This window comes from Plecotus auritus (assembly GCF_963455305.1).
Source record: "Plecotus auritus genome assembly, chromosome: 4".
Lineage (NCBI taxonomy): Eukaryota > Metazoa > Chordata > Mammalia > Chiroptera > Vespertilionidae > Plecotus > Plecotus auritus.
In genome coordinates, this window is record NC_137775.1 from 111,658,498 (window position 1) to 111,685,505 (window position 27,008).

Below are 27,008 nucleotides of genomic sequence, written 5' to 3' on the forward strand. Positions count from 1 at the left end.
AACCTTAAGTTTCTGTAGCTTTAAGCTGCATAGTTAGTGGTACTCTGTTAGAGCAACCCTAGGAATCTCACACAACACCTTGCTCCTTCCACCACCTAGTCTTCCTTCTTCATGGTACATCCTCTCAACAACCCAGAGATTTCCCCTATTGCATGAGCTTCTGTTTCCTAGAGTAGCCCTGGCTAAACCTTACCCACACATCTGCCAAGGTGCACCATGGAGGCTGCTGATATGTGAAGTGGTGGCTTTCTCACAAAGGCCTTTAAACTCTTCCTGACCCTGTTTCTCAGGTGCTTCTCCTTGCCAGGGCTCCCAGACCCTAGAGCTGCCCCATCCTATTTACTTCTATCATTTCTGAACTCAGGACGTTAAAGCAGAACTTAGCCATTGTCAACAATATATGCAACATCCAAAGAAAAGAAATAATTTGACACTGTTTTTCTCAAGAGAGACAGAGTAAATGAAGGGTTTCTGGACTCTTGAATGGAGTGGGCAGACTTCCAGGCTGGTGTGAGCACAGCACACCCTGAGATCACCTCTGCCTGAGAGCATGCTCCAGGCCCACAGACAGGAACTGACCTCACATTTCCACAGAACACCCAATTCACACACAAGAATAAATAGTTTTGCTAAAACTCACAGACACAGAAAACAGTATAGTAGTTACCATAGGGAAGGGTGTGGAGGCAGTACAAGGTAAAGGTGATCTAATATATGGTCACAGCAGGAGGCCATACTTTGTAGTATACAGGTGATGTAGCACAGAATTATATACTTGAAATCTCCATAATATTATTAACCAATGTCACCCCAATAAATTTCATTTTAAAAATGAATACATAGTTTTATCTAAAATTAGCTGAGAGCTTCATCATTTACAAAATAATAGAAAACAAGCTTCCATGAATTTAAATACACAGGATCCACCTGCCTGGGCTGGCAGCACTGGATGGCTAACATATCTGACTGTGTGTCCTCTTCTGTTAGCCAAGGGACACTGCTTTGTTCCATGAGCTTCAGAGCAGACTGTCATATTAGCACATCAGCGCTGGGTATCTGTGACTAACATGTGAAATGCAGAGGAAAAGTATGTAGGTCTAGTTCTGCCACTAGTGGCATATATGGTTTTAGACAAAATCATAAGCCCTCTGAAACCTGGTATCTCTGCAGATAAGAAAACAGAGAAGTGTCAGATCATCTAAGTCTGATGCCTTCCAAGGAATTCCACCATGCACCAATATCTGGGCCTTGTCCTGTGAGATTCTGCCACTGGTATGAATCATGAGCCCTGGCTGCTTACCCACACTTCTCAGATGCTGGTTGGTTGTAGTGAGAAACATGTGCCAGCAAACAGGCATCCTCAGGGAAGACCACATGGAGGGACCAGTCCTGGGACTCTTGGCTTGAGGAGTCTGTGTGAAGGAAGAAATATCACTACAGGCCCTGGAGTCATCAGAGTCATGTATAGTTACACACAGTGACAGAGAGCAGCTTCATTTACCACGTGGCACCAACATCTAAGAAGACAGGAAGCATGGAAGCAGATGCGTTTCTCCCAGTTTTCTGCCACTCTTAGCACACCCCTCACTCCCTCCATTACTTGTCTGCCAAGACTTTTTTAAATCCCTCCCTCAAAAACCCACTCATTTGTTGGACAGCCCTCTGAATTCTTGGTCATTCCACCATGGTAGGGGCAGAAGAAGAGGCTGCTTAGAACAGAAACTCAGAAAGAATTCAGAGGCCGACTGATCCATCCGGTAGCATTCAGTCACTTGCTCTCTTTCTGGTATTTTCAGTTTGGTTTGCACAATTTCTGCTGTTATCTGCATTTCTTCCTTTCAGTTTTAGTTTAACATATTTTTCTCTTTTACTCCAATTCTCCCATAAAAATATCTTCTTTAATGCTTTATCACTACTGATAAATGCTATAAGGGACGAAGGGAAATGTTAATGTTTAGCTCAGCATATCACAGCACAATAAAATGTCTTGTTTATCATAATCCCCTCTATTTCCAAGAAATGAGCTACAGGGTGATTTATTGTAAATTTACTTGTGCACAGAAAAGCATGCATACTGCCTCCACCACAGCACCTTCCTGTCTCACATACTTCTTATTCTCTTTTACTAGTACTCATCTCTTAAAGTTCTGGTCACAGCATAAGCTAGAAAGGCAAGGTTACAGGGCCCATGTCCCGTTATTGCACCTGCTGAAGTTTTCATAGTGGTGAGAGGAGAAGACTGGCCCAAGAAGAAACCTCACTTTTGACATCACACTGAACTGTGCCCATCATCCAAATCTGACCCCTTGCAGGCTGGTTTGGCCTGAGGATGAAGTGGAGGACTTTTTCTGTGAGTCTCCGAACTCTCCCCAGTTCCTCCTGTAGAGCAGGCACAACACGTAGCACTTTGACTCTGACATGAGTCAATAGAAAAGGACTCATTTTCACTTCCAAGTGAAAGACCATCAATGACTATTTGGAAATGTAATGAGACACCATGATTCCTCCTATCCTCTGCAAGTAAAACACATCTGCATTGTGTAGAAAGCCAAGGACTTCAGATAAACATAGAAACCTAGAAGGCAAGGGCAGCTGTCAACTAGGCCCCATTTAACAATAGTTCATTCAACTCTACTAAAGAGCAGTAAAAAGAGAAAGCAAAATGATTCCAGATCCATGCACTCAGCAGGAAGGAAGACAAGGGAGATAGCATGGTAGCAAATGTTTAATCTAAAATTACTGACAGTTTTTCCACTTGTCGGTAGCATCTTAATGAACCCTGCAAACATATTACTGGTGGAACAACCATTAAAGGTGAATTTTTTAAATTAAAATCTCAAAAAGTTGCCCTAAGGTCATATAGCAAATGAAGAAATATTAATTTTTTTAAAAAAAATATACTAAATCTTAATAAGAGTGAGAATCTGTGTAGTACTTGAGCCATGACTTCCTTCTTCCCTCTGAAAATCACCTTCAGCTCAGTTTGGAGGAAACTCCTTTCTGGACAAGTGTGGTCATGAATATGGGGCTCCTTCACCACTTATTTACCCATCAAGCGTATGCTACCTTACCAACAGTGACAGGCTGGCAACATTTCTCATCCTTTACAAATCTGAGTTGCAGGACTAAATTGGTGAGTGCAGCCAACACCAACTTACTGCTTCTCTATTCATAGCATAGAGGCTCTATGCCAGCCACCACACCCTAAGAATACTGGGAGCCCAGTGGCCCACATTCCAGCTCCCTCATTTGATGAAGGGTTCATGCTGGGAGAGGCAGGTTGAGAAGACCAGAGGCTAATATCCACTGCACAGAGCCCAGAGCTGTGCCTCAGAGACTTTGTTCAGGAGGAAAAAAAGTCCATAATTAAAGAGAAACCAAATCTCTCCTCAAAGAAAATGACTTTATTTGAAGCAGAGTGTGGGAAGTTCAAAGGGTTCTCTTGAAAACAGTGAAAATTTAAATGGTAAGTAATGTAGAGGGGACTGGAGTTATAAGAGAAACCATAGGCCAGCAATTTTACACAACAAAACTAGGAAAAAACATAGTTACCAAGGGTCCTTCTGGCATCAGAGAAAACCTGAAAGACTGGCCACAAAAAAACACCCCTACAAAGGAAACTAAATATAATTATATCAGACAGTGGAGCAACTTATGCCCAAAGACATTGTAAAAAACAATAGAGCAATCACTACAGCTGGTGATTATAGGCCTAACAGCTCTATGTAATACCAATAGAGACACACAGATTAATAGAAAGATTAAGGAAAGAGACAAACAAGGAGAGCACTGCTAAGACTATTGTCATCCCAGGTGACATCCCAAAGCTGCACCTTCTGAGGAGCATCATCACACTGCAGGGAAAATAGACTTCCACAGAAGAATCCAGCCAAATCACTAAACAAACATGCAAAGAACAGCAAATTGAGCCCTAGAAAAGCAAAAGGTAAATCACTAACCAGCATTGCTGCACTATTTTACTAAAAATACCCACTTTTTAATGAAAACTGCAAGAGTTATAAAGAAGCAAGGAAGTGTGAGCCATATCCTGAAAAAATTTCAGGCAACAGTAACTACTTGTGAGAGGAACAGATATTGCATTTGAAAGCAGGACTTTCAAATCAGCAATTTAAAATATGTTTACAGAACTGAAGGAAATCACACTTAAAAAAACAAAGTTATGATACAATACTAATCAAATAGAGAATGTCAATGCTGAGACAAAATTATTTTTTAAGAACAAAATAGAAATTATGTAGAGAACACCGGTCCCCAATTGGCGCAAACACGCGGATTCAGAGGAGCTCTACACTCCGCCACGGAAAGGTCAGATTTCGCCTGGGATAAGGAGAGAGAGAACTACATAACCAGACACCCAGAGAAGAGAGACCATGGGAAGACAAAGAAACAGCCAGCATATGAAAGAAAAGTAGGCATCACCAGAAAAGGAAGTAAGCGAAATGGAGGCAAGCAACCTTCCAGAAAAAGAATTCAGAGAAATGGTCATAAGGTGGCTGAAAAGAATGGAAGACAAATTCGACAATATGAGGAAAAACCAAGAGGAAATGAAGAAGAACCAAGAAGAAATGAAAAATGACATTGCTGCTGTAAAGAACTCAATAGAAAGCATCAAGAGTAGACTAGAAGAAGCAGAGGACCGCATCAGTGAGCTAGAAGACAAGATGGGAAAAAATACCCAAGTAGAGCAACTTCTAGAAAAAAAAATTAAAAGGCAGGAGGAGAGCCTAAGGGAACTTTGGGACAACACGAAACAAAACAACATCCGCATAATAGGGGTTCCAGAAGGAAAGGAAGATGAGCAAGGAATAGAAAACCTGTTTGAAGAAATAATGACAGAAAATTTCCCTGATATAGGGAAGAAAAAAACCACACAAATCCAAGAAGCTCACAGAATCCCAAGCAAAATGAACCCCAAAAGACTGACACATCATAATTAAATTGGCAAACACCAACGACAAAGTAAGAATCTTAAAAGCCAAAAGAGAGAAACAGAAAGTTACCTACAAAGGAACCCCCATCAGACTAGCAACTGATTTCTCAACAGAAACTCATCAGGCCAGAAGGGAATGGAATGAAATATACAAAGTCATGCAAAGGAAGGGTCTGAATCCAAGAATACTGTACCCAGCAAGGCTATCAATCAAAATTGAAGGTGAAATCAGGAGCTTCACAGACAAAAAAGGACTAATGGAATTTATTACCACCAAACCAGCAATGCAAGAAATGCTAAAGGGTCTGCTGTAAAAAAAAAAGAAATAGGAAGCAAAGAAGGAACACAGGGGTAAAGAATAAAAATGACTACAAATAAGTACCTATCAATAATAACTTTAAATGTAAATGGATTAAATGCCCCAATCAAAAGACATAGGGTAACGGATTGGATAAGAAAACAGGACCCATATATCTGCTGTCTACAAGAAACCCACCTCAGAAAAAAAGACACACACAGACTGAGGGTGATAGGATGGAAAAAGGTTTTCCAGGCAAATGGAACTGAAAAAAAAAGCTGGGGTAGCAATACTTATATCTGAAAAATTAGATCTCAAAGTGAAGGACATAAGAAGAGATAAGGAAGGCCACTTCATAATACTAAAGGGAGCAATCCAACAAGAAGAAATAACTCTGGTAAACATATATGCACCCAATACAGGAGCACCCAAATACATACAAAAACTCCTGGAGGATATCAAAGAAGAAATTGACAGCAATACAATCATAGTAGGAGACTTTAATACCCCACTATCACCATTGCACAAATCCTCTAAACAAAAAATCAGCAAAGAAACATCAATCCTAAATGACTCACTAGACCAGATGGAATTAATTGACATCTTCAGAACATTTCACCCCAAAGCCACAGAATATACATACTTCTCAAGTGCACATGGGTCATTTTCAAAGATAGACCATATGTTGGGACATAGGCAAAGTCTCTTCAAATTCAAGAAGATAGAAATGATATTAAGCATCTTCTCAGACCACAATGGCATAAAACTGGAAATCAACTACAATAAGAACAACCCAAAAAAATCAAACACATGGAGACTAAACAGCATGCTATTAAACCATGGCTGGGTTACCAGAGAGATCAAAGAAGAAATAAAAAACATTATGGCAACAAATGACAATGAAAACACTACAATCCAAAATCTATGGGACACAGCAAAAGCAGTCTTGAGAGGGAAGTTCATAGCTCTACAAGCCTATTGCAAAAAACAAGAAACAATGGTAATAAATTACCTAACCCAACAACTCAAAGAGTTAGAAAAAGAGCAACAAGAAAAGCCCAGTGTAAGCAGAAGGAAGGAAATAATAAAGATCAGAGCAGAGATAAACGACATAGAGACCAAAGAAACAATACAAAAGATCAACAAAACCAAGAGCTGGTTCTTTGAAAGGATAAACAAGATTGATGAACCTATAGCCAGGCTCACCAAGAAGCAAAGAGAGAGGACACAAATAAACAAAATCAGAAATGAAAGAGGTGAAATAACAACAGATCCCGCCGAAATACAAAGGATTGTAAAAAAATACTACGAACAACTCTATTCCAACAAACTGGACAACCTGGAGGAAATGGACATATTCCTAGAAAAATATAACCTTCCAAAACTCAATCAGGAAGAATCTAAACAGCTCAATATGCCAGTAACTATGGAAGAAATTGAAGCAGTCATCAAAAAGCTTCTGGCAAACAAAAGCCCGGTGCCAGACGGCTTCACAGGAGAGTTTTACCAAACATTCAAGGAAGAACTAAAGCCTATCCTCCTCAGACTATTCCAAGAAATTCAAGAGGAAGGAACACTTCCAAGCTCCTTCCATGAAGCCAGCATCACCCTAATACCAAAACCAGATAAAGACAACACAATGAAGGAGAATTACAGGCCAATATCCCTCATGAATGTAGATGCCAAAATCCTCAACAAAATTCTAGCAAATCAGATCCAGCAGTACACCAGAAAGATCATACACCATGACCAAGTAGGATTTATCCCAGGAATGCAAGGATGGTACAATATCCGCAAATCAATAAACGTGATACATCACATAAACAAATTGAGAGATAAAAATCACATAGTCATATCAATTGATGCAGAAAAAGCATTTGACAAAATCCAACACCCTTTCTTGATAAAAACTCTCAACAAGGTGGGAATAGAAGAATCATACCTCAACATAATAAAAGCTATATATGTTAAACCCACAGCTAACATCATACTCAATGGGCAAAAACTAAAACCATTTTCCCTAAGAACAGGAACAAGACAGGGATGCCCACTCTCACCAATCCTGTTCAACATAGTACTGAAAGTATTAGCCATTGCAATTAGACAAGAAGAAGAAATAAAAGGCATCCAAATTGGAAAAGAAGAAGTAAAGTTGTCCTTATTTGCAGATGACATGATATTGTACATAAAAAACCCGAAAGACTCCATCAAAAAACTAACAGACTTAATAAACGAATTTGGCAATGTAGCAGGATACAAAATTAACGCCAAGAAATCTATGGCATTTCTATACACCAATAGTGAACTTACAGAAAGAGAGACTAAAAAAGCAATCCCAGTTACCATCGCACCAAAAAAATTAAGATACTTAGGAATAAACCTAACCAAGGAGGTAAAAGACCTATACACGGAAAACTATAGGACACTGAAAAAAGAGATAGAGGAAGATGTAAACAGATGGAAGAACATACCATGTTCATGAATTGGTAGAATCAACATCATTAAAATGTCCATACTACCCAAAGCAATCTATAGATTCAATGCACTCCCCATTAAAATACCAACGGCATATTTCACAGACCTAGAAAGAACTCTCCAAAAATTCATCTGGAATAAAAAAAGACCCCGAATAGCCTCAGCAATCCTGAGAAAGAAGAATAAAGTAGGAGGGATCTCAATACCAGATTTCAAGCTGTATTACAAAGCCACTGTCCTCAGAACAGCCTGGTACTGGCACAAGAACAGACATAGAGACCAATGGAATAGAATAGAGAATCCAGATATCAACCCAAACCACTATGCGCAATTAATATTTGTCAAAGGAGGCATGAGCATACAATGGAGTCAAGACAGTCTGTTCAATAAATGGTGTTGGGAAAATTGGACAGATACATGCAAAAAAATGAAACTAGATCACCAACTTACACCATACACAAAAATAAACTCAAAATGGATACAGGACTTAAACATAAGATGGGAAACCATAAAAATACTAGAGGAATCCACAGGCAGCGAAATCTCAGACATATGCCGAAAGAACTTCTTCACTGATACTGCCCCTAGGGCAACGGAAGCCAAAGAGAAAATAAACTAATGGGACTACATCAAAATAAAAAGCTTTTTCACAGCAAAAGAAACCATCAACAAAACAACAAGAAATCCCACTGTATGGGAGAACGTATTTGCAAATGTTATCACTGATAAAGGTTTAATTTCCAGCATCTACAGGCAGCTTATACAACTTAATAAAAGGAAGATAAATGATCCAATAAAAAAATGGGCAACAGACCTAAATAGAATCTTTTTGAAAGAAGACAGAAGGAAGGCCAAGAGACACATGAAAACATGCTCAAAGTCACTAATTATCTGAGAGATGCAAATCAAAACGACAATGCGATACCATCTCACACCTGTCAGAATGGCTATCATCAACAAATCAACAAACGAAAAGTGTTGGCGAGGATGCGGAGAAAAAGGAACCCTCGTGCACTGCTGGTGGGAATGCAGACTGGTGCAGCCACTGTGGAGAACAGTATGGAGTTTCCTCAAAAAACTGAAAATGGAACTCCCATTTGACCCAGTAATCCAACTCCTAGGAATATATCCTAAGAAACTAGAAACACCAATCAGAAAGGATATATGCACCCCTATGTTCATAGCAGCACAATTTGCAATAGCTAAGATTTGGAAACAGCCTAGGTGCCCGTCAGCTGATGACTAGATCAGAAAACTATGGTACATCTACACAATGGGATACTATGTTGCCATAAAAAAGAAGGAATTATTACCATTTGTAGGCACCTGGATGGAATTAGAGAACATTATGCTGAGTGAAATAAGCCAGTCAATGAAAGAAAAATACCACATGATCTCACTCATTTGGGGATAATGAAAAACAGTATAAACTGATGAACAAAAAGATAGATACAGAGGCAGTAAAGCATCAAACAGACTGTCAAATTACAGCGGGAAGTTTAGGGAGAGGTGGGGGAAATAAGAGATCAACTGAAGGACTTATATGCATGCATATAAGAGTAACCAATGGATGCAAAACATTGGGGGGTGAAGGCATGTATGGGAGTGGGGTGGGGGGGGCAATGGTAAGATATGTACACATATAATACCTTAATAAAAAATTTAAAAAAATAGAAATTATGTAATTGAAATGTATAACTGAAATGAAAATTTTACTAGAGGGGCTCAATGGTACAAAAGAAAAAAATCAATGAATGAAAAAAATAGCAGGTCAAGCAGAAATAGACAATTCAATAATAATAATAGTTGTACATTCTAACACTGTGCTTTGAATAATGCATAGGACAACTAATCAGAAGATCTACAAAGATGAGAAGATGTTTCCCTTGCTGGTTTTGCTCAGAAGATAGAGCATCACTCCCCAAACTTAACAGTTTGGTCAAGGACATGTACCTTGATTGTAGGCTCAATCCCTTGTCCTGGACGGGGCACATGTGGGAGGCACCAATCATTGTGTCTTTCTCATATCAATGCTACTTTAATAAAAAACATAGAGTTACTAAAATCAGGAATGAAAGAGGAAGCATTATTACTAAGTTTATGAAAATAAAACTCTTATAAGTATATATTATAAACCATTTTATGTCCCCCCATATTAGATAGCAGAGATGAAATAGAAAAATCCATACACTACCAAATTTGACTCAACAAAAAATTGGAATACCTAAATAGATATAAAATACATAATGGGATTTATGTTACTGATATAAAACATTACCTACAAAGAAAAACTGAAGCCCACATGGCTTCACTAGTGAAGTCTACCAAATATTAAAGAATTAATATCAATTCTTCACAAGCTCTTCCAAAAAATTGAAGAGGAAAAATACATTCCAACTCATCCCATGATGCCAGTATTGTTTTGATGCCAAACCAGAAAAAGACATCAGAATAAATAAATAAATAAATAAATAACTACAGATCAGTATTTCCTGTGGGTCTGGATGCAAAAATCCTCAGCAAAATACTAACAGAAATAATCCAGCAGTATATAAAAATGAGTACACCCCATGACCAAGTGGAATTTATCCCAGGAATGCAATATTAGTTTAACATTCATAAATCAATTAATGTAATCAGTATCTTACCTAATAATAGAGAAACATGTAAATTGACCATACCTCCACTATGCCCACAGCCAATCAGAGTGAGTATGCAAATGAACCCAACAAAGATGGCAGTTAAATTGCATACATACCTGGGTCCTGGGAACCTCCTTGGCACCCAGGTCACTCCCAGCTGACCGAGCCTGTGATCAGAGGGGCTGGGGGTGTCCACTTTGCAAGCCTAATGCCTGGGGTGGAGGCTTTAGGCTTGGGAAGAGGCTGAGCCTGTGATCGGAGGTGCGGGGGGTACCCGCTTCCCAAGCCTAAAGCCTGCAGTGGAGGCTTTAGGCTTGGGAAGGGGCCGAGCCTGCGATCGGAGGGAAGGGGAAAAAAATCAATGGAAACATATCCTCAGGTGAGGATATAAAAAAAAAAGAAAGAAAGAAATGTCATATGCTATGAAAGACACATCTTGAAAATGCCTAAAGAAAGTTGTCATTTTTTCATGGTGAAGGGACTAGAGTCCGTGTTGATGAAAATACCTTGGTGGCTGTGGTGACTGGCAGTAACTGCAGCAGCGGGGTGATGGGGCTGGCAAATTCCCCTGATCAGCCCGGTGGCCTCCCGCAAAGGGAGGCTCCAGGGGGAGCGGGCCTAAGCCGTCAGGAGGACATCCCTTGAGGGCTCCCAGTATGTGAGAGGGGGCAGGTTGGGCTGAGGGACCCCTTCCCAGTGCACAAATTTCATGCACCGGGCCCCTAGTATCAATATAATAAAGTAGAAAAAACACATGATAATCTCACCAGATTTAGAAATAACATGTCAAAAAATTGAACACCCTCTCATAATAAAATCACCCAAGAATCTAGGAAGAAAAAGAAACTTACACAACCTGTTAAAAAGCTTCTATGAAAAATGCACAGCTACTACCATATTTAATAATGACACACTGAAAGCTTTGTCTTCTTCCTGCTTCTTAGAAGGGAGACAAAGATATCGGCTCTTGTCACTTCATTTCAACTTTGTACAGGAGGTTCTAACTAGGGCAATAAGGCAAGAAAAGACAAGTTAAGAAATGAGAAAAGGTCAACATCCAGAAGTCAGTTTATATAATACAACACATTGTCAATATAAAAGATAAAATTATTGTATAATCTCAATAGATAAAGAGAGATCATTTCACAAAATTCAACATCCTGTCATCATAAAACTCTTAAGAAATTGGGTACAAAGGAAATGTACATCAACATAATAATGGCCATATATGACAAGCCCACAACTAAGATCATACTCAACAGTAAAAAGCTGAAAGCTTTTCCTTTAAGATCAGGAAAAATACATGAGCACACTTTTACCACATTTATTCAGTGTAGTACTAGAAGTCCTAGCCAGAGCAATTGGCCATTTAAAAAAAGCATCCAAAACAGAAAGGAAAATTTAAAATTGTCTCTACTTGCAAATGACAGATCTTATATACAGTAAATTGTAAATTCTACACACATGTACACACACACACACACACACACACACATATCACTGAAAAATAGTAAGCAAATGCAGTAAATTTGCAGGAAACAAAATCTATATAAAATATAGTTTATATGCTACTACACTAATAATGATTTACCAGAAAGAGAAGTTAAGAAAATAATCCCGCCCTAGCTGGTTTGGCTAAGTGGATAGAGTGTTGGCCTGCAGACTGAAGGGTCCCAGGTTTGATTCTGGCCAAGGACACATGCCCGGGTTGTGGGCTCAATCCCCAGTGGGGGGCATGAAGGAGGCAGCTGATCAATGATTCTCTCTCATCATTGATGTTTCTGTCTCTCTGTCCCTCTCCCTTCCTCTCTGAGGTCAATAAAGAAGTATATTTAAGAAAAAAAATACCATCCTATCTAATAAAAGAGTAATATGCAAATTGACTGTCATGCCAACACACAAGATGGCTGCCGCCATGAGGTCAAAGATGGCCGCCCCCATGCAGTCAAAGATGGCTGCCCCCATGTGGACACAAGATGGCCACCACAAGATGGCCGGCAGGGGAGGGGCAGTTGTAGGTAATCAGGCCAGTAGGACAGGGCAGTTGGGGGTGACCAGGCCAGCAGAGGATGGCAGTTGGGGGAAACAAGACCTGTAGGGGAGGGCAGTTAGGGGTGACCAGGCTGGCAAGGGAGGGCAGTTAGGGGTGATCACGCCAGCAGGGGAGGGCAGTTGGGGAAACCAGGATGGCAAGGGAGGGAAGTTAGGGGTGACCAGGCCAGCAAGGGAAGGCAGTTAAGGGTAACCGGGCCAGCAGGGGAGGGCAGTTAAGGGTGACCAGGCCAGCAGGGGAGGGCAGTTAAGGGTGACCAGGCCAGCAGGGGAGGGCAGTTAAGGGTGACCAGGCCAGCAGGGGAGGGCAGTTAAGGGTGACCAGGCCTGCAGGGGAGGGCAGTTAAGGGTGACCGGGCCAGCAGGGGAGCAGTTAGGCATCAATCAGGCTGGCAGGAGAGTGGTTAGGGGGTGATCAGATTGGCAGGCAGAAGCAGTTAGGGGCAATCAGGCAGGCAGGCGGGCAGGCGAGCTGTTGGGAGCCATCAGTCCTGGATTGTGAGAGGGATGTCCGACTGCTGGTTTTGGCCGGATCCCTATAAACTGGCAGTTGAACATCCCCTGAGGGGTCCCAGATTGGAGAGGGTGCAGGCTGGGCTGAGGGACACCCTGCCCCCAGTGCATGAATTTTGTGCACCGGGCCTCTAGTTTACAATAACAACATAAAGAATACAATACCTAGGATTAAATTTAACCAAGAAGTTGAAAAGCCTTATATTGAAAACTATAAGATGTTGATGAAAGAAATTGAAGCAGGCACAAATAAATGTAAAATATTTTAGCCTTATGGAATAATTAATATTTTTCTAATGTCCTGTGGGGGCCCTGTCCAGATTACACCAGACGTTCAAAGCCAATCTGAGTGTGGGAATCCTAATCAGAGTATGCTGGATGTTCAAAGCCAAGGCCAATTTCCCAGACGCAGGTGCAAAAGCAAGAACACAGCAATCTTATTGTACTACACAATGATGCCCTTCTATAACCCAAAAAACTGATGTCACTATTTGGGCAAGAAGCCTCTTTTGTCTAAGTTGGTATAAAGTATGTTGTTGACAAGCCAGCGTGAGGCTGCTTTTATGTAAGGCTGGGCTACTGTGATGGCTCCTATGGCTACTGTGTTTACAATAGCTGCTATCTTAGGAAAAACTACTGTGTGAGGCTACTTTGAAGAACTGTTTTATCTGATGGCTCCTTAGTAGCAATGGCTACTTGGGCTACAATAACGACTCTCTTACATGCCCACAACTTCTCATGTCTTCTCCATCAGATACCCAGCATCCAAGGAGGTCCAGTCCCTAGAAGAGGGACGCATACCCAACATGTCCATACTACTCAAGGCAATCTACAGATTCAATGCAATTCCTATAAAAATTCAAAGGGCATTTTTACATATATTTTTAAAAAACTATCCTAAATTTCTTATAGAAATACAAAAGATTCTGAATAGCCAAAGCAGTCTTAAGAAAGAATTACAGAGCTGGAGGCAACACACATCCTGATTTCAAATTATATTACAAAATTATACTAATCAAAATATTATGGTATTATCATAAATACAGACATGTAGATCAATGAAACAAAATAGAGACCCCAGAAATAAATGGTCAATTAATTTACAACAAATGAGTCAATAATTAACAATGAGAAGAGGATAATCTCTTCAATAAATTTTGCTGCAAAAACTGGATACCCAGGTGCAAAAGAATGAAATTGGGTTCCTATGTGACACCGTACACAACAATGAACTGCAGATGGTTTAAGAATTGAACACATGGCTGCAAATCATAAAAGTCCTTGAAGAAAACAAACGGGTAAGCTGCTTGTCATTGGTCTTGGCAGTGATTTCTTGAATTTGATACCAAAAGCAAGGAAACAAAAGCAAAAATAAATAAGTGGGATTATGTCAAATTAAAAAGCATTTGCACAGCAAAAGACACTATCAACAAAATTAAAAGGCAATTTGTAGAATGAGTAAAAATATTTGCAAGTCATATATCTGATAAGGGATTAGTATCCAATATATATAGAAAACTCATATAACTCAATAGCAAAAACAAAAACACAAGCAATCCAATTTTTAAAAATGGCCAGAGGAAGTGAATACACATTTTTCCACAGAAGAAATATAAATGGACAACCAAAAAAGGTGCCCAACATCTCTATCAGGGAAATGCAAATCAAAGCCTTAATGAGATATCACCTCTCTCACGCCTGTTAAAATGGCTATTATTAAAAAAACTATTGGCCCAGTGCACAAAATTCATGCACGGGGGCGGGGGGGTGTCCCTCAGCCCAGCCTGCACCCTCTCCAATCTGGGAACCCTCAAAGGATGTCCGACTGCCAGTTTACAGAGATCAGGCCTAAACCGGCAGTTGGACATCCCTCTCACAATCCGGGACTGCTGGATCCTAACTGCTCACCTGCCTGCCTGCCTGATTGCCCCTAACCACTCTGCCTGCCAGCCTGCTCACTCCCAACTGCCAACCACTGCCAGCCTGATCACCCCCAACTGCCCCCCATGCCAGTGTGCTTACCCCCAACTACCCCCCCTGCTGGCCTGCTCGCCCCCAACTGCCCCACTCTTCTGGCCTGCTCACTCCAATCTGTCCCCCCGCTGTCCTGATTGCCACCAACTGACCCCCACTGATGGCCTGCTCGCCCCCAACTGGCCCCCCTGTTGGTCTGCTCACCCCCAACTGTCCCCCGACTGGCCTGATCATCCCCTATCACCTCCCTCTGGCCTGATCACCCACAATTGCCCTCCCCTCTTGGCCTCTAACCGCCTCTACCTTGGCCCCGCAACCATGGCTTTGTCCAGAAGAATGTCCAGAAGGTCTCCTGGAAGGTCTCCCAGTCTAATTAGCATATTACCCTTTTATTAGTATAGATAGAGCCCTGGTGAACAGGTTGGGGCTGGCTGGTTTGCCCTGAAGGGTGTCCCGGATCAGGGTGGGGGTTCCCTTGGGGTGTGGGACAGCCTGGGCGAGGGGCCTGTGGTGGTTTGCAGGCTGGCCACGCCCCCCAGCATGGACTCTTACTCCATGGGGGTGTGGCCAGCCTGGGTAAGGGACTGAGAGCCATTTTCAGGCTGGCCACAGCCCCTTCAGGGTGGGGATTCCCGCTGGGGTGCCTGGCCAGCCTGGGTGAGGGGCTGATGGCTGTTTGTAGGTTGGCCATGCCCCCCAGTGGGGACTCTTACTCCATGGGGGCATGGCCAGCCTGGGTAAGGGGCTGATGGCCATTTTCAGGCTGGCCACAGCCCTCTTAGGGTGGGGGGTCCCGCTGGGATATCTGGCCAGCCTGGGTGAGGGGCTGAGGGCTGTTTTCAGGCTGGCAACACCCCCTTCAGAGTAGGGGACCCCGCTGGGAGGCTTGGACAGCCTGCAAACAGCCATCAGCCCCTCACCCAGGCTGGCCAGGCACCCCAGCGGGGACCCTCACCCCATGGGGGTGTAGCCAGCCTGGGTAAAGGGCTGAGGGTAATTTTCAAGCTGGCCACACCCCCCGGTGACCCAGGCCCCCAGCCACTCCTTGAGCAGAGGCCAGGGCTCTCCCAGCCACTCTTTTTTTGTTGTTTATTTGTTTTAGCCACTCCTTGAGTGGGGGCCAGGGCCGGTGGGAAGCTTGGCTTCCTCCGTCACCGTGGGCAACCCAAGCCTCCTGCTCGCTCCAGCTCTGTGGCCTCTGCCATTTTTGTTGGGTTAATTTGCATGCTTGCTCCTGATTGGCTGATGGGCATAGCGGAGGGACAGTCAATTTGCATGTTTCTCTTTTATTAGTGTAAATAAGATGTAACAAGTCTGGTGAGGATGGGAAGAAATCGGAAACTTTGTACACTGTCCCTAGGAATGTAAGTGTACAGGTTCTATGAAAAACAGTATGAAGTGTCAACAAAAAAATCAAAAATCGAACCACCATATGATCCATATGAAAATCTTTCCTGTCTATGGATCTATGGATGAATAGATGATGATGATGTGATATATCCTATCTAATAAAAGAGTAATATGCAAATTAACCATCACTCTGCTACACCCACAAGCCACACCCACAAGCCACTCCCACCAGCCAATCAGGAGAGAATATGCAAATAAACCCAACCAAGATGGCTACGGCCACAGAGAGCAGGAGGGAGGCTTGGGTTTCCCCGGCAATGGAGGAAGCCAAGCTTTCTGCCAGCCCTTGCCAGCCTAGGCCTCTACTCAAGGCTACAAAGTTTCAATGATAGAAGATACATAAACCCAAACAGAAATGGCGGCAGCCATGGAGCTGGAAAGAGCAGGAGGCTAGGGTTGCCCCCGGTGATGGAAGAAGCCAAGCTTTTGGCACACCCTGGCCAGCCCAGGCCTCCGCTTAAGGCTACAAAGTTTCAATTATAGAAGATACATAAATCCCCCCAAAAATGGCTGCCACCACGGAGCAAGAAGAAGGCTTGGCTCCACTCCAGGCTACAAAGTTTTAATTGTAGAAGATAAATAAACCCCAGATACCAGGGCCTCTGTTTGGGTCACCAGGGGGCATGGCCGGCCTGCAAACCACCACAGGCCCCTTGCCCAGGCCACCCCACACCCCAAGGGAACCCCACCCTGATCAGGGACACCCTTCAGGGCAAACCAGCTGGCCCCCACCCATGCACCAGGCCTCTATCCTATCTAATAAAAGAGTAATATGCAGATTGACCATCACTCCAACACACAAGATGGCTGCCCCCATGTGGTCAAAGATCCTGCCCCCATGTGGACACAAGATGGCCACCACAAGATGGCCAGCAAGGGAGGGCAGTTGGGAGGGACCAGGCCTGCAAGGGAGGGAAGTTGGGGGCGACCAGGCCTGCAGGGAAAGGCAGTTGGGAGGGACCCAAGCCTGCAGGGGATAGCAGTTGGGGGAGACCAGGCCTGCAGGGGAGGGCAGTTAGGGGTGACCAGGCCTGCAGGGGAGAGCATTGGGGGGGGACTCAGGCCTGCAGGGGAGAGCAGTTGGGGGGAACCAGGCCTGCAGGGGAGGGTAGTTAGGGGTGACCAGGCCTGCAGCGGAGGGCAGTTAGGGGTGACCAAGCCTGCAGGGGAGGGCAGTTAGGGGCAAACAGGCTGGCAGGGGAGCAGTTAGGCATCAATCAAGCTGGCAGGGGAGTGGTTATGGGATGATCAGGCTGGCAGGCAGAAGCGGTTAGGGGCAATCAGGAAGGCAGGCAGGCAAGCAGTTGGGAGCCAGCAGTCCTGGATTGTGAGAGGGATGTCGGACATCCCTCGAAGGGTCACAGATTGGAGAGGGTGCAGGCTGGGCTGACGGACATTCCCCCTCCCCCGTGCACGAATTTCATGCACCGGGCCTCTAGTACACACACACACACACACACACACACACACACACACACAGTTGGGCAAAAGTAGTTTTATAGTTGTTAGTGTACAAAATAAATCATATAATAATTAATAAAAAATACAAGATTCAATTTTGTGTTTTGAGGACTCATAACTGTAAACATACTTTTGCCCATGTGTGTGTGTCAGTGTGTGTGTGTGTGTGTGTGTGTGTGTGTGTGTGTGTTCTGCCATGAGAATAAGAAGACATCTTTCCATTTACAGATGGAACTTGAGGGCACTTGTTAAGTAACATTAGTCTTAATGAGGAAAATAAACACTACATGATGTCCTTTGTGTGTGTGTGTGTGTGTGTGGACTTTTAAAATCAAAATTCATAGAAATGGAGAGTAGAATGGTGGTTTCCAAGGGCTGATGGATAGGGGAAATGGGGAGGTGTTGGTCAAACAGTAAAAACTTCCAGTTAGAGGTGAACACATTCTGGGGATTGAATGCACAGCATAGTGGTTATAGTTAACCACCTGTATTATGTACTTGAAAGTTGCTAAGAGAGTAGATCTTTAATGTTCTCAATACTGAAAAGATATAGTAATTATGGCACCTAATGCAGGTGTTAACAAACAGTATGAAAGTGATTATTTTTAAAATATATAAATGTATCAAATCAACACATTGTATACTTCAAACTTATACAATGGCACCTCGTCAACTATATCTCAATAAAGCTGATGGGGAAAAACGAGGTGGAGTTCAGTGGGAGCTGGGTTCTTCACTAGAGATAAGGAGCTGGCAAGAATGGGTGAAAATCAGACCCCAGGCTATTAGCTTCAGATTAAGTTAAACCCTTCACTATATGGGCAAAATCAACTCCAGGAGTGTGTATGAGTTAGGCAAGGTCACATCCTTGTTAATGACCTAACCAGGTCAGGTGCCCGCCTGTGGTAGTGTCCCTCCCTCCATGCAGTAACTGGCAATTTTCCTCACCTTTCTTATGGCCTTCTGGTAGGAGAGACCTACAAAGATGGCCAGAGTAAGCCCTGAAGGAAAGTTTTCACACTCTCCCTGCTGTTCCATTTTTAATAGTTGGAAAAACGGTCCTTTCCTTTGAGAAAGATGATACTTTTCATGTGATTCCTGGCACAAGGACCACCTTAGTGGCACTGTCCCAAGGAAGAAGGGTCTCAAGAGGCCAGTTTATAGGTAAAGACCTAAAAGCAAAAGGAGTTAAGATTAGTGATCCAGGCTAGAAGTTAAAACAGGGCCCAGAAAGCTAAAATGCTCTTCTCTGAGGTTATAGCCCCTGTGTGGGACAGGCTATTGTGTCACAGGGGCCTTCTTAGGACATAACCACAGCCCCAAGCAGGGCTTCACAGTGGGAACTTCCCAACCCAATGCTTCACTGGTGAATGTTCCTGTCTCTTTAAGTTGTCACCCCTGGGCCCCACCCCCTGGGGCTTCCTGCCCTCTGAGGTCTGAGAGGCAAGTCACTTCCCTGTGTGCTGGGAGGAAGAGCCTGCTGCACTCACAACCAGAGGACAGCAGTAGGTTAGGGGCTTCTGGGGCCAGCGTCAGAGCCTGTCACCAATTCTGCAGGAAAGGTGAGCCCCTGCAGGGGAAGGGAGTGGACCAGAGAGTAGGAGCTGTGAGGACCTGGAAGAATTCAGTGCCTGTAAGAAGCTCGCTGAGTGAGTACCTTGGTTCTAGTAAGTACCAGGAAGGGGAGCGGGACCTAGAAATAGTAACTCCACACTCCAAGGTGTGTAAGGATGTCTGCATTTCACACACAGTAGGTTCAGGAGCAACAGCAAATAACTCCTCCAGCCTGGATGCCCACTGTCTTACTCGGGACTGTACACTGTGCACAGGAACTCGGTGAGCACAGAAAGTTCCATTGTGTTAAATGATGACTGATTGGCTGGAGCCACTTTACTTGGAGAAGCCTCAGCTTGGGGGCAGGATGTCAGGAGTTGGAGGGGAGTGTTCTAGTCTCTCCAGGACACTGATTATATTTAGACACATTGAGACAGGACAGTGAGTTGACTTCCCAAGAACATTGTCAGAGGCTCCAGATCACCTGAGACATATGTTTCTTCTCTAATTTTCAAAACAAAAATTCCAGTTCTCTTCTTGTACATCTCCAAGGCCATCCACCCTAATTGGATCCTTAGTTCACTGATCAAATTTTCGAGTTCTCATGGTTTTCCAAAGTTTCCCCTGTCTTCTAAATCTCCTGGAAAATTTTAGTATCTACAGATTTTATCACAGACATAGAATTACCAGGGGAAAATAATAACTATAGCTTTCTCACTGGCATGAGTGTTAAATCTCCACTCTGCCCTTTGGATTTTATGTCTCTGAAAAAAACAAAATCAAGCTCATGAAATGCCCTCACATTATTATTCCCAACCCTTCCCAACTCTTCTAGTGTTTTTCCTTCAGCTCAGGCTAAGCAAGAAAGATGACTTTGTCACTGTGGTGTCACCAGCTCTTTGAAGTTGAGCTGACACATCAAACGTAGTTATACCTATTTGAAGAATGAATGAACAGTGTTTGGGACTCTTTCAGGTAAGCATGGGAGGACGGAAGATGGCAAGAGATGAAGAAAGTGTCTATGGTAAGGACATGTGCACTGCATACTTACCTCCAGGTATGAGCCCTGGATAATGATAAAAATGGGCAAACTCAGGACTGAGCAGATAACCCCAAACAGGTCTCTGATGTGTCTCAGGTAAAACAGCAAGAGCCCTGAGATGTGCATTTTAGTTGGGTCCTTGCCTCTGTCAAGCTGGGATTGAATATGAACTTCCTTGACTCGCCTGGGCCTCCATTTCCTAAGTGTAAAATGAGGATAATAAACCTCCTCTGATCTCCACAGAAGAGGATGTAGAGGGTATCATATCATGCACTAGAGGGAACATGATACACCAGGTAGAATGTTAGAGAATGTGGAGGGTTAAACAGGTGTCTTATTAGCAGGCAGCAGGATTATGAGATAGGGGAGGTAAGAGGAGGGAGGGAAAGAGGAGGAGGGAGGGAGGGAGAGAAGGAAGAAGGAAAGAGGTGATCTCATTCAATCCTTTCAACAGCCCCAGGAGAAACAACTTTACTATTATCCCTATTTTTGTACAAAGGTTTAACAGTTGATTGGCAACTTCCAAGATGGCATAGCTGGCCCATGAAAGGGCAGTGAATCAAACCCAGGGTGTCTGGGACTCTAGACAGCCCTTCACCCCAGGCCTACTGCCCCTCATGCCTTTCTTCCATAAGCTGACTGCAATCTGGGAGAAGTATGGCAGAGGCCACTGAAGCCTCAAATAGGGCCAGCTCACAGGTTGTGGGGGAGCAGGGATAATGGGTGAGGCCATGCCTGGAATTAGGAAGGGGCATCCTCTGGAGCAGCAGTCGGCAAACCGCTGCTCGCAAGCCACATGCGGCTCTTTGGCCCCTTGAGTGTGGCTCTTCCACAAAATACCACAGCCTGGGCGAGTCTATTTTGAAGAAGTGGTGTTAGAAGTAGTTTGTTTAAAATATTTGGTTCTCAAAAGAAATTTCAATAGTTATACTGTTGATATTTGGCTCTGTTGACTAATGACTTTGCCCACCACTGCTCTGGAGCAAAGTTGGAGAACATCTTGCCCTCAGGCTGTTTAAGGCCTGCTAAATCATTTGATCAGGCCCTGCCAAGGAAACAGCAGGCAGTACTCGAAATTCAATAAATCTAGGAGCTTTTTTCATAGCAACATAAATTTATATTAAGTGAATTATATTAACTGGATGTTGTTATAAATATCCAAATATCCCTTGGCAGAAAAAAGGTTCCCCACCCCTGCTCTAGAGTAAAGCCCACCAGGTGTTGAGCATCTACAGATGCATGTTGGGAAACCAGGAAAAGGTGGTGAAGAGCCCCTGGAGTTCAGAAAGCTCTGACCAATGACCTCAGTAAGGCTTTGGTTGGAAAGCAGAGTTGAGGCACTGCTGTTCTTGTTCAAAGGCCTCGGGGGTCCAGGTAACCAGGATATATTGCTCTAAGGTTTGGAAACTCACAGATCACTTGTCCTCTAGGTTCTGAAGACACCACGCAGGCCCTGCAGGAGCCCCGGCTGAGGCTCATCCTGGTGGGGAAGACAGGGGCTGGGAAGAGCGCCACTGGGAACAGCATCCTGGGAGATAGGCCCTTCGTCTCCAGACTCGCAGCCACCTCAGTGACCAGAACCTGCGAGGTGGGGAGCCGCAGGTGGGACAGATGGCACGTGGAAGTCATGGACACCCCAGACCTTTTTAGCTCCCTGGTACCCAAGACAGACCCGGGGTGCCAGGAGCGAGCCCGCTGCTACCTGCTGTCGGCACCTGGGCCCCACACGCTGCTCCTGGTGACTCAGCTGGGCCGCTTCACTGCGCAGGACCAGCAGGCTGTGAGAGCGCTCAAGGTCCTGTTTGGGGACAAAGTGGTGTCTCGCACCATCGTGCTGTTCACGCGCAAGGAGGACCTGGGTGGGGTCTCTCTGCAGGAGTACGTGCGACACACTGACAACCATTCGCTAAGGGCTCTGGTGTCTGAGTGTGGGGGTCGAGTGTGCGCCTTTGACAACAGGGCAGTGGGCAGGGAGCAGGAGGCCCAGGTGCAGGAGCTGCTGCTGCTGGTGGAGCGCCTGGTGCGGGACCACATGGGTGCCCCCTACTCCAACGACATGTATCACCTGGTGCAGGAACTGGCCTTCTCCAGCCCTGAGGAGCAGCTGAGAAGGGTGGCAGAGAGGCTGGCAGGCCGCGTGTGGGGGCAACAAAGGCGCGGGCTGCTGGGCCGATTGTATGACTGGGTGATGGCTAGAAAGATGCTCACAGCGGCTGTGCTGGGCGTCCTGTTACTGCTTTGGGTACTGCTCTCCAGGTACCAGGTTGTGGACGAGGTTTTGCCTGAGTCACAGAGTATATCTAAGTAGGACTTGGACCCATCACCTGACAATCACATTTTTCCCTGGTGCCTGTGCCTCCAGGACCCACAGGCTTTCCTTGTGTCCCTCACCTGGCAGTAACCTACCAACCCAAAGACAAAAATCCAGCCCCGTCCCATCTCTCCCGAAACCTGCCCATGGACTTGGCCCTATCTGAGCTCTTCTCTTACTGAAGCCCAACAACTTGTTGCTCTTTCCTGTTTTCCACTGACCTCAGGATGCCTTGGGGTCCTGGAATCATCCCTGGTCTCCCCAGGGGACCAAGAGCCAGAGCCAACACACAGCCTCAGTCCAGACCCATTTATTTCAATTGAATCTGAATTGCATGAATAAATGCCTTGAACACTTACGTTATCTTAATGGAAATCAATATTTGTAGATATTTGTTCATCTGCCATATATGTCCATTGAACAAGACACTGCTCTGTCATTCCTAACCACTCTGCAAAAACCACACACCCAAGTGCAGACACACACTCACACTCACACACACACATACACATATTGGGGTATATGCTCATAATAATACAAATCGCTGAAGAATTGCCCATCTGTTTCAGAAAGGGACGTCTTTCCTGCATCTCCATTCAGACCCTTCACAACTTGAATGCAGAGGCTTCTACAAGTCCAAGGAAAATTTACCTAGATTTAACTAAAGACTCGAGTTCCTAGGAGCCATTGAGGCCTGCAGAAAGTCTACTTCCAAAAAGGAGTTTTCTCACTGGCTGACACACTGATAGGGTGAGCATAGGCTTTTCAAGTCATAGGAAAATAAAAAGAAATTGAGAGGTTTGGATGTTTTTATTTCAATCTCAAAATAAAGGGCAAGCAGGTCTTCATGGGCTGAGAACTGGTGATACAAGGTGGGATAAAGAGTCATCCCCTCTATTCCATGCAGATCTGGAGGAGACAGCTCTCTAGTTCAGTTAAATGAGGCAGGTTAGCATGGCTCACCTGTCCACGCACACTTGCTCTGCCCCCAGTGCCTCTACGCTCACAAACGAACTCAAGCTCACCTCCAAAACTTCTGGGTAATTCCAGATCTCTTCCCTACAGTATCCTCTGTCTTGTGTCTTTACAGACAAAGTCTCCCAAGTCCCTGGTGCCTTCACATCACTAAAGAGACATGTAAAAGGGGGAAATAATAATCTGCAACAGCAGAGTGCATATTGGAGCATAAGGCCCACAGTCCTGCCTGGAAACCATTGTGAACACAAAGGGGAAAGCCAAATGCTGAGACTGGACATTTCCTCTGCTGCCAAGGTCATTGTGGTTTAAGGGTTGTGCACAGGTCCCAGCAGAGGCACTGATAAGGAATCTGGATTTTGGTCTTGTCTACTTTTTAATATCATTTTGCAAGGAACAAACAGGAAAACTCTACCATTATCACTTGCTAAGAAAGGCAACGGTCGCTAATGAAAATAAAGGGGGGAAATAAGCTTAGCAATGTTCAGTGTAAGCAAAGGAACATTTGAATATTGCTTTTTGGTTGGGAAGAAATGAAGCCCAGAGAGTCCCCAAGGGACAGTGATTGAGCTGTGGAATGTATGAAGAAGCATGAGTGTTAGAGGCAGGCCCACCCCAATAAGGCTGCAATCAGGACACTTTAAGGAAGAGAGTGTGTTTACTGACTATACACTAATTACAAGACAGATATTGTCAAAGTAGATTAAACACATGACCCAAGCTTTGTGGGGCACCGAGCTGGCTGAGGGACTGTTTCACAGCCTGACTTCACTGAGCCTACTGCTGTCACAAAACAGAGTCCCCACTTCTCAGATAAGAAAGGGGTGCAGGGGAGCACTGTGCTTGGCAAGGCAGTCCTGCAAGCAGTGGAGCAGCAGATGTGCAGCTCTGTGGTGAGGAGGGGCTTCAAGAAATAGACAAAAGAGAAAAAATGGGGGCCAAATAGGCAGACGTATTCTGCGTCTTGCCCCAGAGCAGATAGAAGGAGCAACTAAATGGAATAACATCCACTCAGAATTGGCAAATTAGACACATCTGGTGAGAAAATTCATAGCCAGGAAGGGCAGAGGATGCCTGGAGAATGGGTAGAGAGTGAGCCACATAACCAGACACCCTGAGAGGAGACTCCATCCATGAATGGAACAATAACACTCAAGTTGTATGTACTACACCAAGAGAACCCAAATTTCCAAAGTAGGGGGCATCCCCAGCATACCCATCTCAGAAGACCTGAGAGATTGTACCACGGGGTCCCACAGAACATCTACTCTATAAGACAAACTCAAAAAATCTTGGTGAAATAGAAGTGTGATCTAGAAACTATCACAAAGGAACAGCAAAAATAGGGAGACAAAGAAAACCCCCATACAAAAGAAATGGAGGAATCACCAAAAAAGGAAAAAAATAGAATGGAGGCAAGCATTTTTCAGAGAATGAATTCAGAGCAATGGATATAAGGACACTGAAAAGGATGGAAGATAAATTCAACAACATGTGTAAGAATCAAGAGGAAATTAAGAAGAGTCAAGAAGAAATGAAGAATGCAATAAAGAACACAATGGAAAGTTTCAACAGTAGACTAGAAGCTAAGGACCGGACTGCATCAGCGAGTTAGAAGAAAATGTATAAAAAAACACCCAAGCAGAGCAGCAACTGGAAAAAATTTTTAAAAATTTTAAAAACCTTAAAAATCCAGAGAACAGCATAATGGAGCTTTGTGACAACACGAAATGAAATAACATCCACATAATAATGGTGCCAAAAAGGACAAGAAGAGGAGCAAGGATTAGAAAACCTATTTGAAGAAATAATGACAGAAAACTTCCCTGACTTGGGGAAGAAAAACGTCATACAAGTCCAAGAAGCACACAGAGTCCCAAACAAGATAAACCCAAGAAGACATATCATAATTAAATTGGCAAACATCAATGATAAATTAAGAATCTTAAAGGCTTCCAGAGAGAGACAGAAAGTTACCTACAAGGGATCTCCCATTAGACTATCAACTGATTTCTCAACAGAAACACATCATGCCAGAAGGGAATGGGATGAAATATACAAAGTGATGCAAAGCAAATAACTGCTTCCAAGAATACTATACCAGCAAAGCTATCATTCAAATTGAAGGTGAAATCAGGAGCTGCAGAGACAAAAAAAGGGCTAAGGGAGTTTATTACTACCAAGCCAGCAATGCAAGAAATGCTAAAGGGACTGCTGTAAAAAGAAGAAATAAAAAGAAAAGAAGGAACACAGGCATAAAGAATAAAAATGGCAACAATACCTATCCTATCTAATAAAAGAGTAATATGCAAATTGACCATCACTCAACACACAAGATGGCTGCCCTCATGTGGTCAAAGATGGCTGCCCCCATGTGGACACAAAATGACCACCACAAGATGGTCAGCAGGGGAGGGCAGTTGGGAGGGCCCAGGCCTGCAAGGGAGGGCAGTTGGGGGCAATCAAGCTTGCAGGGGAGGGCATTTAGAGGTGACCAGGCCTGCAGGGGAGGGCAGTTGGGGAGGACCAGGCCTGCACGGGAGGGCAGTTAGGGGTGACCAGGCCTTCAAGGGAGGGCAGTTAGGGGCAATCAGGCTGTCAGGGGAGTGGTTAGGGGGTGATCAGGCTGGCAGTCAGAAGTGGTTAGGGGCAATCAGGAAGGAAGGCAGGTGAGCAGTTGGGAGCCAGCAGTCCTGGATTGTGAGAGGGATGTCCCAGATTGGAGAGGGTGCAGGCTGGGCTGAGGGACACATCCCCCCATGCATGAATTTCATGCACCAGGCCTCTAGTCAATAATAATCTTAAATGTAAATGGACCAAATGCTCCAATCAAAAGACAAAGGGTAGCTGAATGGATCAGAAAACATGACCCATATATTTTCTGTCCACAAGAGACCCAACTTAGAACAAAGGACTCATACAGACTGATAGTGAAGGGATGGGGAAAGTTTTTTCAGGTAAATGGAAATGAAAAAAACAAGCTGGGGTAGCAATACTTATATCTGACAAAATAGACCTCAAAGTGAAGGCCATAGCAAGAGATAAGGAGGACTGCTTCATAATATTAAAGGGAACAATTCAACAAGAGGATATAACTCTGATAACATATATGCACCCAATACAGGAGTACCCAAATACATAAAAAAAACTTCTGGAAGGTATCAAGGGAGAGTTCTAGAGCAATACAATCATAGTAGGGGACTTTAATACCCCATTGACACCACTGGATAAATCCTCTAAACAAAAAATCAGCAGAGAAACAGCAATCCTAAGTGACACACTAGATCAGATGGAATAAATTGACATATTCAGAGCATGTCACCACAACGCTACAGAGTATACATTCTTCT

At 44.0% G+C, this 27,008-nt stretch overlaps 1 protein-coding gene across 4 annotated transcripts; it reads left to right on the plus strand.

Moving 5' to 3' along the window:
- Positions 1-19,226: 19,226 nt before the first annotated feature.
- LOC308247406 (GTPase IMAP family member 1-like) lies at positions 19,227-23,482 on the plus strand (the record flags this gene model as incomplete). Of its 4 annotated transcripts, none has more annotated exons than XM_080666442.1 (3): positions 19,227-19,338; positions 20,306-20,354; positions 21,803-23,048. In XM_080666442.1, the coding sequence occupies 2 exons, from the start codon at positions 20,312-20,314 to the stop codon at positions 22,678-22,680; spliced, it is 921 nt and encodes a 306-aa protein (XP_080522568.1). In that variant the 3' UTR covers positions 22,681-23,048. The 4 variants fall into 4 exon arrangements, with proteins under 4 accessions (XP_080522568.1, XP_080522567.1, XP_080522569.1 ...); XM_080666441.1 differs by having other exon boundaries at positions 19,243-19,425; positions 21,803-23,482; XM_080666443.1 differs by having other exon boundaries at positions 19,243-19,612.
- Positions 23,483-27,008: the final 3,526 nt, after the last annotated feature.